Source organism: Maylandia zebra, unplaced genomic scaffold (genome assembly GCF_041146795.1).
Source record: "Maylandia zebra isolate NMK-2024a unplaced genomic scaffold, Mzebra_GT3a scaffold01, whole genome shotgun sequence".
Taxonomy (NCBI): domain Eukaryota; kingdom Metazoa; phylum Chordata; class Actinopteri; order Cichliformes; family Cichlidae; genus Maylandia; species Maylandia zebra.
The window spans coordinates 937,713-952,790 of NW_027490031.1; the positions used below are offsets into that span (position 1 = coordinate 937,713).

At 45.0% G+C, this 15,078-nt stretch overlaps 1 protein-coding gene across 1 annotated transcript in view; it reads left to right on the forward strand.

Annotated features, from left to right (window-relative positions):
- Positions 1 to 15,078, forward strand: part of LOC143415597 (uncharacterized) — a 71,878-nt gene that overhangs the window by 29,476 nt on the left and 27,324 nt on the right. Inside the window, exon 6 of the mRNA XM_076880873.1 lies at positions 3,969 to 4,295. Coding sequence (XP_076736988.1) covers positions 3,969 to 4,295 — 327 coding nt within the window. The remainder of the gene's footprint in view (positions 1 to 3,968; positions 4,296 to 15,078) is intronic.

The following is a 15,078-nucleotide window of genomic DNA, read 5'->3' on the forward strand; positions in this document are numbered from 1 at the left end:
AAGCTTTTCTTTGGCTGTCACTTCTTCACCCTGACCTGTCTTATTTGGCTCAGCAGAACTAAAATATATATCCTGCTGCTTTTACACACGCACTCACATAAGCTCAGCGATTCTCTGCGCGATCAACCTCTCACATGTTTAAGCTACGAGAGATTTCACTTGTCATGTTTGCATAGTAAGCTAACGATTGATAAGACGATGTCAGAGGAATTGGTGCGCAAATTATCGTCACTCACCAATCAGTGCTGTCGCTCTCTATACACAGTTCGCGCAATTGCAAAGTGAAAGCAAAAAACAAGCACAAATTCAAACCGATTTCAATATGTCACATATTGACAGTGGCTCACCGATGCCAATGACATAATTACCCAGCTACATTTCTGAAAGAATGCAAAAGCATTGACATATATTTTTCCTTCCTATGATAGCCCGACGGGCAGGGCAGAGATAGATTTTGGTAGCCCGGTGGAAAAATCGCTAGCCCCGGGACGTCGGGCTAGCGATTTTGCGAGCCCTGGACCGACCAACTTTACTGGACATAGAAGATGGAGTTTCTCATCACTTTCCGGAGTTCAAGTTTTCCAACGCGGACCCTCCGTTTGCAGACCCCCCATTCATCTCACCTGAGATGCCTTCGTTCTCTGGCCCCGGAGGCCGCAAACGCCGACGCAGAGGGAGAAGATCTAGCTTTCTGGTTCGACTGAGACGGCGCACTAACAGACCACCGTTACCCAGTTTATTACCGGCTAATATGCAGTCTCCGGAGAACAAGCTGTGCGAGCTTCGGGCACGGATCTCATTCCAGCGAGAGATGCGGGACTGCTGCGTGATCTGCCTCACAGAAACCTGGCTATCGGACAAGGTACCGGACTCCGCAATACAACTACCGGGGTTCTCTGTGCACCGCGCGGACAGGTCACAGGATCTTACTGGGAAAAGCAGAGGCGGTGGTGTGTGTTTCATGATCAACAACAGCTGGTGTGATTATGCGAACGTGCACCCGGTCAAATCCTTCTGCTCACCGGACCTGGAGTACCTGATGATTAAGTGCTGGCCATTCTGGCTACCGAGGGAATTTACAGCAGTGATTATTACGGCTGTTTACATTCCCCCACAAGCCGACACTGACGGAGCACTCAGGGAACTATACAGTGCGATCAGCAGTGAGGAAACCGCACACCCAGAGGCGGCGTTTGTCACGACTGGGGACTTTAATAAGGGAAACCTGAAGAAAGTCTCACTAAAACTCCACCAACACATCCATTTCAACACTCCTGGAGACCGGCTACTTGACCACTGCTACACCTCTTTCTGGGATGCGTACAAAGCCCTCCCCTGCGCCCCATTTGGCCAATCAGATCACCGCTCCATCCTGCTCCTTCCCGCCTACAGGCAGAAGCTGAAACAGGAAGGTCCAACCCGGCGGTGCACCATTGGACGGACCAATCGGAGTCTACGCTGTGGGACTGTTTTGATCACGCGGACTGGGAAATGTTCCACGTGGCTACTAATGACATCGATGAGTACACAGACTCAGTCTGTGGATTTATCAGGAAATGCGTGGAAGATGGCGTCCCATCCACAACAATTAAATCCTTCCCAAATCAAAAACCCTGGATTAACAGAACACCGCCTTTGCCTCCGCGAACACATCGGACTACAAACACGCACATTACCAACTCCGGAAGACGATCAAAGCAGCCAAACGTGAGTACAGGGACAGGGTGGAGCAACAGTTTGACAACCCTCGGAGGATGTGGCAGGGACTAAACACAATCGCAGACTTTAAAGGGAAAACCAGCACACCGCAGACCACGGCCTCTCTGTGTGAGGATCTAAACGTATTCTACGCTAGATTCGACACAGCGAACACCATGAGGCCGGACAGTGTGCACACCGCAGATGACGTCAGTGCGCACACTGTGTCTGAGGATGATGTGCGGAAGTGCTTCAGGAAGGTGAAGGCAAAGCTACTGGTCCGGACGGGATTCCCGGCCGCGTCCTCAAGTCATGCACGGATCAGCTGGCTGGAGTGTTTACACACATCTTCAACCTTTCCCTCTCTCTGTCTGTAGTCCCAGCCTGCTTAAAAATGGCCACCATCGTCCCTGTACCCAAATCCTCCACCATCTCCTCATTGAACGACTGGCGACCTGTAGCCCTGACCTCCATCGTGAGCAAATGCTTCGAGAAGCTGGTCAGGGACTTCATCTGCTCTGCACTACCCGACTCACTGGACCCTCTACAGTACGCATACCGCCACAACAGGTCCACTGATGATGCCATAGCCCTGACACTACATACTGCCCTGTCACACCTGGAGAAGAGAGACACGTATGTGAGAATGCTGTTTGTAGATTACAGCTCAGCATTCAATACCATCGTTCCCTCGAAGCTGGACAGGAAACTGCAGGATCTAGGACTTAGCAGCTCCCTCTGCAGCTGGATCCTTAGCTTCCTGTCTGACAGACGCCAAGTGGTCAGACTGGGCAGCATCACCTCATCCCCCATCACACTGAACACTGGTGCTCCACAGGGGTGTGTACTGAGCCCTCTCCTGTACTCACTCTACACCTACGACTGCACAGCCACTAACAACTCCAACATCATTGTGAAGTTTGCAGACGACACTACAGTGGTGGGTCTTATCACCAACGGTGATGAGACGGCTTACAGGGAGGAGGTCAGCGCCCTGACCCACTGGTGTCAAGACAACCATCTCACCCTCAACGTCGCAAAGACAAAGGAGTTGATAGTGGACTTCCGGAGGTGCAGAGAAGTACACACCCCCATCACCATCAACGGCGCTGCTGTGGAGAGTGAGCAGCTTCCACTTCCTTGGTGTACATCTGGCTGAGGATCTTACGTGGTCAGTACACACAAACAAAACAGTGAAGAAGGCGCAGCAGCGCCTCTTCTTTCTCAGGAGACTGAAAAGATTTGGCATGAGCCCCCGCATCCTCAGGACCTTCTATCGCTGTGCCATTGAGAGCATCCTCACTGGATGCATCACCACCTGGTACGGCAACAGCACCGCCTACAACTGCAAAGCTCTCCAGCGAGTAGTGCGGTGCTCTGAACAGATAATTGGAGGTGAGCTTCCCTCCCTCCAAGACATCTACAGGAAGCGCTGCCTAAGGAAAGCGGAGAGGATCATCAAGGACTCCAGTCACCCCAGCCATAAACTGTTCAGACTGCTTCCATCAGGAAGGAGGATCTGCAGCATCCGGTCCCGTACCAGCAGACTGAGAGACAGCTTTTTCTATCAGGCCATCAGACTGCTGAACACTTCATAGACACCTCAGCTTCACTACCGGAACTTCAACATTATGCACTACACACTGTACAGTAATGCCACTGTTTTGCACATGTCAACTACCAACCTCTTTATATTTTATATATTTTATTTTATTGTTTACTCTATTTAATTTGTAAAATATGTACACACACACACACACACACACACACACACACACACACACACACACACACACACACACACACACACACACACACACACACAGACGTAGAAAAACATATTTAGTATACACATCCAGTAATACATATACTATTATACATATAAAAGATTTAGCCATTCTTATATTTTCCTTGTTCTTATGTTATTGTATTTTTTCACACCTCTGTTGTTTGTGAAGCTCACACACAAGAATTTCACTCGCATGTACTGTACCAGTGTACCTGCACATGTGACGTGACAATAAAAGTGATTTGATTTGATTTGAATTCAATTTCTATAAGGCAGCCTCAGAACTACATAGTTTTTTCTCTGGTCTGGGGCTACAGAGAGGTAATCTGTAGTGTAGTTACTGTAATTTTTTGATATATTGTGTTTTTTTGATTAATTTTGTGTTACACTTCATAATAACGGGTGTGGTGATATGTCGATTATCTAATGAGAAATAAACGTATTTTTTAAAACTCAAATTCTCTCTCTCTTTTTCTCTCAGTTCCCCAGGTGGAGGTGGATTCAGGGGTGGAGTCTGTCCAGCTGCAATGTAAAGCCACAGTTTACATGCATGAAGATGCTAAAGTGGAGTGGAAGGTCAAACACAACAGGAAGGTCCACGTGTATGAGGATGGTTATGATCAGCCTGAAAAACAAGACCAGGACTACAGGAACCGAACGACGATGAAAAGAAACCTGCTGACGACTGGAGACCTCAGTCTGACCCTGAAATACCCCACAGATGAAGACAACTACACCTACACCTGCACGGTCTATAGCAGATGGAGGAGTATGTTGATGGAGAAACAAGTCAAGCTGAAGGTCAGAGGTCAGTGCTGTGGATACAGGTCAGATGACAGTGCGGTCAAATCAACCCATCCATCTATTCAATACATTTTACAGTGTTAGGAAGGTTGGTGTTATTTATTACACATATCACAAGATGCAAGAACAGAAGAACTGTAGGACCACGTCATTAATCACTCATGGCTGAGTCACAATAACTAAACATAAAACAGATGAAGCATTAGACATCTCAGCACACTTTCTACAGCATGTTTTCCAATGCTGTGTGTATTTTAGGACTTCTACAGCCAACTGTGTGTAACTTTTAAGTGTGTGACATCACTGGTGGCACTGGGCTGGCGGATGTTGGTCTGGGGCAGGCCTTGGGACTTGGGGTTCTGGGTGTGCTCCGCCTCTGCTGCTGGCGGGGAGATTGTTACCATCTTTTGCAGGTGGTTTCGGCTCTTTAGGAGTCCGGGGGTGGGGGGATGAACTCAACTTGGGTGTCTGTTGTCTTAGGAGTAGGGATGGGTATCGTTTAGGTTTTATCCGATACCGGTGACAAAACCGGTACTTAAAGAATCAAGAACACAAACTTTGTCCTAAAATCTCTCATGTTCAGCTGTTTTTTTAAATAAAAAGATAACAATGTTATCCTTTTCTGCAGCTATAGGGCATATATGGTATCACTCTTGGCTGGAAGCAGTGCTTAAAGAATGGAGAACACAAAATTGGTCCAAAAACCTCTCATATTCAGCTGTTTTTTTGTAAAAAGATAACAATGTTAGCCTTTTCTGCAGCTATGGGGCATATATGGTATCACTCTTGGCTGGAAGCAGTGCTTAAAGAATGGAGAACACAAAATTGGTCCAAAAACCTCTCATATTCAGCTGTTTTTTTGTAAAAAGATAACAATGTTAGCCTTTTCTGCAGCTATGGGGCATATATGGGATCACTCTTGGCTGTAAGCAGTGCTTAAACAATGGAAAAAACACAAACTTTGTCCAAAAACCTCTCATGTTTAACTGTTTTCCACTTTTTCTTTGGTCATTTTAGCCTTTTTGGCCAGGGTGAAGGGAGTATCTGCGATCAAACAAGAAGACAGCCGTATGTAACTACAACGGTGTTTGCTAGTTCACCTTACGCGGCATTAATGTAATAACGTGGTTAGCCTACTCAACGTAAATTACACACGAACAACATTAAGCTACTCACGCAGAGAAGAACAGCTGCTGCTGCATCATCATCCTCATCATTTCTGCTACACTGGCAGGGCTAGGGGCCAGGAAGCTACTCTTTGGGTTCCTGGAGGATGTTGCTGTCATGGCTTTGTGCAGGCAGGCAGAGAGGAAGGACCCAAAATGCAGGATTCACGGAAGCGAAAGTGAGTTCAGAATAAACAGCTTTATTGCAGGGGTGACTGAGCAGAAAACTAACTATACTGGAAAATAACTAAACTGGCATGCAGGCAAACAGAACACATAGGGAGGTATGAGGGTGAACAGACATTAACGATGCGACCAAGAACAAAGGAAACACAGGGCTTATATACACACGGCAGTAATCAAGGGATGAGAGACAGGAGGGAAACACACCTGGGAGAAATTATAGCTGACGAGGCAGGGGAAACATAAACAGAACACACTCACATAAGACAGTTTGAGTTTTCCAAATACCTCAAAAGCTACTTCCTGTTTCATGGCGAATTGTCTTGCCACCAGGGTGTGCGGTTCCATGTAAACTCACAATTTTTACTCTGAAGCATCATAAGAGACTGATTGTCATTTTAACCTCTTTTGAGGTGGATCTGATCAACCTGTGAGGAGCAGTAGATCAAAGTACAGGACAAGACTTTTCGTGCTCCCACTAGGTGGCACTCTTATTATTGCTGCCAATGCACATATCAAGCTGTTCTGGGTGGGTCTGTAATCAAGCCTTTGAAGAATGGTAGCAATCAGACTGGATTTATTTGAGTAATAACAATTTCATTTTTCATGGCGAGATATCAATGTTCGCCATGCTGCTGGGGTATGTATGTTTATGTGGCAATAAAAGGAAATGGGAATTTCATGGTGAATAATCAAAATTTGTTGCAGCTCCACGGCCATGCACTATGACAAAAAGTTGGCAATTTTTTCCCAAAAGTTGATTCTTTTCATCTGGACGTAGTGTTTTTAGTGGGAGAAACTTTTCATCACTCATCCAAAAGACTTCTTCAGTCTTAGTTGACTGCATGATTCCCCGATCGTATAAACCAGAGGTGTCAAACTCAATTGCACAGGTGGCCAAAACTCAAGGCACACATTAGGTCAAACAAGATTTTTTTAAACATAAATATGAATAAAAACAGACAGGAATACTATTCCTAAATAAATAAACTTAAAAAAATAAACTAACTTTAAATATTTTGCTCTTCATAAAATATATCCTGTCAAAATTATGCAAGTTAGAAATATGAACATGCTGCCAAAAACTCCAGAAGAAATAAATGAAAGCATACACAAAGCTTGAGCCACATGTAGACGGAGCTGGGCATTGCTTCAGGAATGGAACTAATAAACTGTGCGGGCCATTCAGTGTCATACTTTGCCATGAGTGTACCATTACACTGCAGCTCCATCTGAATCTGCACAGGTGCAGTTTACACGTAAATGGGTTGCAAAGCAAAGTCACCAAAGCGCCGTGCGAACTCAGTGCGTTCAGTTTATCAGCAAAGTACGCCGACTTGGTTCAGCATTACTTGGCAACAGGGAAAGTGAGGCAAGTTGCACTGGAGCATTTGTGACAGCTTCACTTGAAATGCCTTCACCGCATTATGCATGCTATGACCATGAACAGACAGATTTACTTGCTGAGTGCCTACTGGGGTCAGCGGAGGAGCTGGCCCCAGGGAGGATCCGCTTGCTCCTCCCTTTCTTCCCTCCAGCTGCCTCCCTCTTCCCGCTCCACCACACCCACACACACACAGGGCTTGGGGTGCAGGTGTGTTACCAGGGTGCAGGGGAGGCACTCCCCCTCTGACCCCTTCTGGCCGCCTGTGCCTCAATTTCATTCCGCAACCTACACTGTAAAAAAAAATTTGTTGCAAAAACTTAAAAACTCAAGGCAACCCACTGCATTTACGTTTTTAGGACCTGATGGATAACTTATAATTTCAAGTTTAGGAGAAAAGTTGCTTCAACTAATGTTTTCGTGTTAACAAGATTAATAACTGTGCTTTTTCTTAACTCATATTTTATTGTTTTAGCAATGTATTTCCTAAAGTTTACACAAGGTATTAGTTTTAATTTTGGCAACATATTTCCTAAAGTTTACAAAATATATTTTCTATTGTTTTAACAATGTAATTCCTAAAGTTTACACAACATATTTTTTTTGTTTTGCCAATTAATTTCCTAAAGTCTAGAAAAACAATCAAGATGGCGCCGAGTATGGCAGCCTCGTCGCGAGCTCCCCCAAGCAACGGCTTTCTTCTGTGTTTAATTTTACTTTTCCTTTATTTTTTCACGAGCAGCACTTGTCTCCTTGTGTACGACCGACAAACCTTACTGGACATAAAAGACGGTCTTTCTTATAACTTTCCGGAGTTCAAGTTTTGCAACACGGACGCTCCGTTTGCAGACCCCCCATTCATCTCACCTGAGACGCCTTTGTTCTCTGTCCCTGGAGGCCGCAAACGCCGACGCAGAGGGAGAAGATCTGGCGTTCTGGTTCGACTGAGACGGCGCACTAACAGACCACCGTTACCCAGTTTATTACTGGCTAATGTGCAGTCTCTGGAGAACAAGCTGTGCGAGCTTCGGGCACGGATCTCATTCCAGCGAGAGATGCGGGACTGCTGCGTGATCTGCCTCACAGAAACCTGGCTATCGGACAAGGTACCGGACTCCGCAATACAACTGCCGGGGTTCTCTGTGCACCGCGCGGACAGGTCACAGGATCTTACTGGGAAAAGCAGAGGCGGTGGTGTATGTCTCATGATCAACAACAGCTGGTGTGATTATGCGAACATGCACCCGGTCAAATCCTTCTGCTCACCGGACCTGCAGTACCTGATGATTAAGTGCCGGCCATTCTGGCTACTGAGGGAATTTACAGCAGTGATTATTACGGCTGTTTACATTCCCCCACAAGCCAACACTGACCGTGCACTCAGGGGAACTGTACAGCGCGATCAGCAGTGAGGAAACCGCACACCCAGAGGCAGCGTTTATCACAGCCGGAGACTTTAATAAGGGAAACCTGAAGAAAGTCTCACCAAAACTCCATCAACACATCCTTTTCAACACACGTGGAAACCGGCTACTCGACCACTGTTACACCTCTTTCCGGGATGCGTACAAAGCCCTCCCCCGCGCCCCATTCGGCCAATCAGATCACTGCTCCATCCTGCTCCTGCCCGCCTACAGGCAGAAGCTGAAACAGGAAGCTCCAACCTGGAGGGCGGTGCACTGTTGGACGGACCAATCGGAGTCTGCGCTGCGGGACTGTTTTGATCACGCGGACTGGGAAGTTTTTAACGTGGCCGCTAAAGACATTGATGAGTACACAGACTCAGTCTGTGGATTTATCAGGAAATGCGTGGAAGATGTCGTCCTGGCTGGAGTGCTTCGAGAAGCTGGTCAGGGACTTCATCCGCTTTGCACTACCCGACTCACTGGACCCTCTACAGTTCGCATACCGCCACAACAGGTCCACTGATGATGCCATAGCCCTGACACTACATACTGCCCTGTCACACCTGGAGAAGAGAGACACGTATGTGAGAATGCTGTTTGTAGATTACAGCTCAGCATTCAATACCATCGTTCCCTCGAAGCTGGACAGGAAACTGCAGGATCTAGGACTTAGCAGCTCCCTCTGCAGCTGGATCCTTAGCTTCCTGTCTGACAGACGCCAAGTGGTCAGACTGGGCAGCATCACCTCATCCCCCATCACACTGAACACTGGTGCTCCACAGGGGTGTGTACTGAGCCCTCTCCTGTACTCACTCTACACCTACGACTGCACAGCCACTAACAACTCCAACATCATTGTGAAGTTTGCGGATGACACTACAGTGGTGGGTCTTATCACCAATGGTGATGAGACGGCTTACAGGGAGGAGGTCAGCGCCCTGACCCACTGGTGTCAAGACAACCATCTCACCCTCAACGTCGCAAAGACAAAGGAGTTGGTAGTGGACTTCCGGAGGTGCAGAGAAGTACACACCCCCATCACCATCAACGGCGCTGCTGTGGAGAGAGTGAGCAGCTTCCGGTTCCTTGGTGTACATCTGGCTGAGGATCTTACGTGGTCAGTACACATAAACAAAACAGTGAAGAAGGCGCAGCAGCGCCTCTTCTTTCTCAGGAGACTGAAAAGATTCGGCATGAGTCGCGTATCCTCAGGACCTTCTATCACTGTGCCATTGAGAGCATCCTCACTGGATGCATCACCACCTGGTATGGCAACAGCACCGCCTACAACTGCAAAGCTCTCCAGAAAGTAGTGCGGTGCTCTGAACGGATAATTGGAGGTGAGCTTCCCTCCCTCCAAGACATCTACAGGAAGCGGGGAGGATCATCAAGGACTCCAGTCACCCCAGCCATAAACTGTTGTACATATATTTATTAGTTTCAGATTAGCCATTCTTGTATTTTGCTCGTTTGTGTTGTTGTGTTTGCACATCTCTGTTGCTTGTGGGGCTCGCACACAAGAATTTCACTCGCATGTGCTGTGCCAGTGTGCCCGCACATGTGATGTGACAATAAAAGTGATTTGATTTTGATTTTTTGATTTGAAAAGTATCTTTTATAGTTTTCATAAGGTGCTCCCTGTTTTATTAATGAATGTTTACACAATGTTGGTTTTCAAATAACTTTATTGTGTTCAAACACAACTGCACCACTGACAATGTTTTGAGATGAGCCATTTTTAACATACTGACAACATTCAGCCACAAATAAAGTCCTTTTCCAAAAACAAAACAAAAAAGTCAAATTTTTGTAATAAATGTTACTCATCCAATTTTAAAGGTGTGATATTTTAAAGGTGTGGTATTGTCAGTCAGAATATCAAACCTATCTTGATTGATAGTCACTAACTAACAGATCAAAACATCAGATGGCAGGATGTGAACTCTTCTATCTGGTTTCCATACAGCAAACAAATGTGTACTTGAGTTCATTGGGAAACTCCATGTTGAGCCCATAAAGTAGGCCAAACAGGTAGGCAAAGGCAGTGGGAAGGTCTGGCAGATCATCAAGAATAATGTCCTCTTCCAAAACAATGGCAGTGTTGACCACTGTGGACTGCGAGTTGGGTCCCACGCAGTCCTCCAGAACAGTGAGGATGCCCACCGTAACACCTCGGGTTCCCCTCTCAACTGGATCTGTATCCTATGCAAAATTAACAACAGTACATATAAGTCTCTGAAAACCAAAACTGAAGATTGAGTAGATTTGCATACTCACTAAACATGTTAAGAAGAGTTTGGTCTCGTCGTTGCGAACAAATATCGGAAACCCTTCCAAACTGATGGTTCGTCAATGCTGGACTATGTTTGAGACCTAAAACAAGGAAATCAAAAAAGACTCAGTCTCATTTATAAACCTACCATTTTGTTTTAAAAATGCATTAAGTGTTGTTGCTAAAAATACAGCCTTAAGAAATAAGATGTTAAAATTAGTTATTCCACATAATTACTCATAGTTGTATGATTTATTTTTACTTCATTTATTTAGCTATTTATTTATTTTTTCTTTTGAGGGGGGGATGAATGGCCAAAAAGAATATCACACATGGTGTGTTAGTGGCCAGAAAGGCGATTTAATGACCAAATAACCCCTGAAATCACCAATAAAATGATCAAAATTTATATTCCAGTATCCAGTATGTGTGTGCTTCTGTGTGCATCCTCATTAGCAGCAACATGTGCTAACCAGATTAGAGTGGTTTTTGTAGGCACACTTTCTACACCTCGTGCAAGGGGCTGCTGTTCCAATCCTGGAGGTGCGCCTTTTGCACCTTCTTCTCATTTCGTTGGTGGGGTGTGGGTGACACTCTGGTTCAGACTACTGTATCTTGAGATCAATGGCAGAAGTGGCTGAGAATTAAGGAGAAGGGTGTCTTGCAGTTGTTGAGGTCACCAGCATGTGTCCCAGCTCTCCCAGGATCACTCTTCATTTGTAGGTTGTAGAGGACTCCCCCACTTCAGTGAAGTTGTTTCCGGCGGGACAAAGACATAGTTTCCCAAGACATCCAGGAAATTGGAGAGAAGAGCCAGCAGCCATCAGTTAGTTTTCCTTCTACAACTCGAGGTGCCAACATCCTCTCTAAGTTATCCAAGCAGTATTTGAGCCTATTGTAGTCCAGGATTGCTTCTTGCTTTCACGCATCCTTTATTCCCCATCACTGACTGGTTCCTTGTGTGCTGCTGTCAAAAGAAGCATATTCCTCCGTTGCTTTGGCATGTGGGATATCGCCGTGGTAGTTTTGGTGAAGCCAAAGACAGACAAAAAAAATCTTCCTCTGCTGCATCTGGAGGAGCTGGGGAGGAAGCTCTGAGTTGTTTCCCCTGTGCCAGTTTTCATCTGAGGAGTTCCTCTGCCAAGGTGACCGAAGGAAAGACGTTGTCCTCGGAGCTCCTCCGTCAGTTGGAGTCTGAACCCCTTGCCCTTTTTTACTTCCCGAGAACTTCCAGTGTTGTCATCCAACATGCTATGTATTGCTTTATTCTGGTTTAGGCTCACATCTCCACTTCATCTATAATCCTCCAATCCTCACACCTTTGCCTCCCGTGCTGGTTTGTAAGGGTGCACAGCAGCTAAAAGATCTCCTTTGTTATAAAAAAGTCAAAAGTAGATCTCAGGCTGCTAATGCAGGAAACTACATACAGGGTGAGCCCTGGTTTGATACCAGTGGGTACTGGATTGTAGATCAGTCTCTCTTCAGTAGTGGGACCCACATGGTTTATGGGCACCTGTAAATGCACAAAGTAAATTTAGAAATGTTATTATTGTCAAGAGTGAACAAGCACTGATAGTGTAATCTACAGCTGTGGCCAAACGTTTAGAGAATGAGAAGTGGTGTTTGCTTATTTACAAAGTTTGCTTGTTTCAGTGATAGTTGTATATCATATTATATCACTTCAAACAGAGATGATCCAGTAATGCTGCACTAATGAATTAGACTAACTATTCACGTTAGCTAAAGTTATTAAGTTAGCTAAAGAGTTGGGATGCTGTGTAAGACATAAATAAAGCTAAAATACAAAGGTTTGGACACAGTTTTGCATGTTTCCCTACTGTAGGGGTCTCTGCAAGCATACAGAGGGGCTACTCTGACAGGGTCCAAGATGACAACTTTGGAATTCTACTAGAAACAGTCGATCATATTTGTTTGTCAAAGTTGAATCCAGGGCAAACTACGCTAAATTAGCGTTTTTAGCTAGCAGCTACAATAAGCATGAAAGTTATCGTACGGCTATCATTTGTTAACATGACGCTTGTTCTTATACATGTAATACATTTATTACCAACCTGAGAGGTTATCCGCTGGTCATTCGACATGATCAATGACTTCTGAAGTCTTAATTCAGCTCAAGACGCTGTAGATTCCCGTCAGTAACACTCTCGGTCCGCTAGTAAAACGTAGTTCTATTAATCTGCGCTTGAACCGGAACCGGATGTAAGTTCCAAAAAACTGAATTTTGGAACTGAAATTGAATTGTAGAACTGAAACTGAATGGTGAGAAGTGAATCTGAAATTATTCGAGAGCTGAATTTTTAAAGGATAAAATGCAGTTTAAGATAAGATAAGATAACCTTTATTAGTCCCACACGTGGGAAATTTGTTTTGTCACAGCAGGAAGTGGACAGTGCAAAAGTTATGAGGCAAAAATTAGAATACAATAAGAATAAATACAGTACACAACTGTACAGAATAGAATAAAATAAAATACTATATACAGTAGAATAAAATAAAATAAATATACAATAAGATAAAAATAGAATACAAATACAAATACTATATACAACTGAGTAAAAATACAACGATGACAGAAAGGATTATTGCACTTAGTATTATTGCATATGTATGGATGTGTGTGCTTGATCAGTTAAAGTCTTTATTATGGAGTCTGACAGCAGTGGGGAGGAAAGACCTGCGAAATCTCTCCGTCCCACACCGTGGATGCCGCAGTCTCCCACTGAAGGAGCTGCTCAGTGCTGTCACAGTCTGCTGCATGGGGTGGGAGATGTTGTCCAACAGGGATGACAGCTTAGCCGCCGTTCTCCTGTCACTCACCACCTCCACTGGGTCCAGAGGGCATCCTAGAACAGAGCTGGCCCTTCGGATCACCCTGTTCAGTCTCTTCCTGTCCCCAGCAGAGATGCTGCCGCCCCAGCAGAGATGCTGCCGCCCCAGCAGAGATGCTGCCGCCCCAGCAGACCACACCATAAAAGATAGCAGAAGCCACAACAGAGTCATAGAAGGTCTTCAGGAGTGGGCCCTCCACTCCAAACGACCTGAGTCTCCGCAGCAGGTACAGCCTGCTCTGCCCTTTCCTGTAGAGGGCGTCTGAGTTATGAGTCCAGTCCAGTCTATTGTTCAGATGAACACCAAGGTACCTGTAGCTGTCCACAGCCTCAAAGCAAATCAATTCATTTTCAAAATATAAATTCAATTTCAATTTAGTGATGATCATTTTCAAACCATAAATTCAATTTCAAATTAGACTAATTCAAATTCAGTTTTCAAAAGCATTTATTCAAGTTACAATTCAGATTCAATCTGAGCAATTCAAATTCAAATTGAACTTATTCAAATTCAGTTTCTGATGGCACAGATTTCTGCCCATAATGGTTTTCCTTTCATGAGGGATCCACTCAGTCACCGGCTCCTTGGTCTCAGAAAATGCTCCTATGTTCTTTTCCATCAGCTGCTCGGCCTCCACTTCCATGCCCCCCAACCCCAATCCCCTCCAAAGAAGAGGATTGAGGCACTGGCTAGTACTCATCATCAGTGGTAATGCAGTCAGCCTCTTTGGAGATTGCCTCCTCATCTTCTGGAGAGGAAGTTTCTTCATCTTGGGCAGATGTCTTTTCTTCAAGGGCAGAGGACTGCTTACTGTCCTTGCTCTCTGACCAGATAATACAGACAGTGCTTGAAGCAGTGATGACTTTCTTGCCATACTGCCAGAATAAATTATCTGGAAGCTGTTAGGCTTACTTACAGCAGTGGCACTGTCTGCACCTGCATAAACTCCAGGACACATTTACAAACAGTGTTTGTTGTTGTTTGCGCTGCAGCTGCAGTTTTGAACTCTGCAAAATGTTCTGTGATTGGGCTTTTTTGTTTTTTTGCTAGTATGACGGAGTTTCTATACATCTGGGTGGGTGCTATGATGTTACTGATGTTGAACTTTATTTTGTTCATACAGTTAATTATTAGAGTTGCCAACAGTCCCGTAAAAAACAGAATCGTCTCGTATTCAGAGAAAATATTACGGGTTTTGTATTGAGGTGAAAAGAAACACAGTTTGTCCCGGACTTCAGCTACAATGAAAAAGACACAAAGCTGGAGTTGTTCTGTGTCTTTACTGCACAGATGCCTCTTCTTCTCTCATTCTTTCCCCCTCCCTCTCCTGTTTCTACATCAATCATGAAACTGATCAATGATCAGCTGATCGGTTTTTCTCTCTTGTTTGTTTATCGCCCACTTTGCGCCAGAAAGAAGAAACCAGCGGATGTCGCGCTAAACAACAGCAGCACGTTTAAGCTTGATCAGCTGTTGTTAGAATTTATTTAATATTAATTTCTAGTATCAGCTGATGTTTGCTGGAG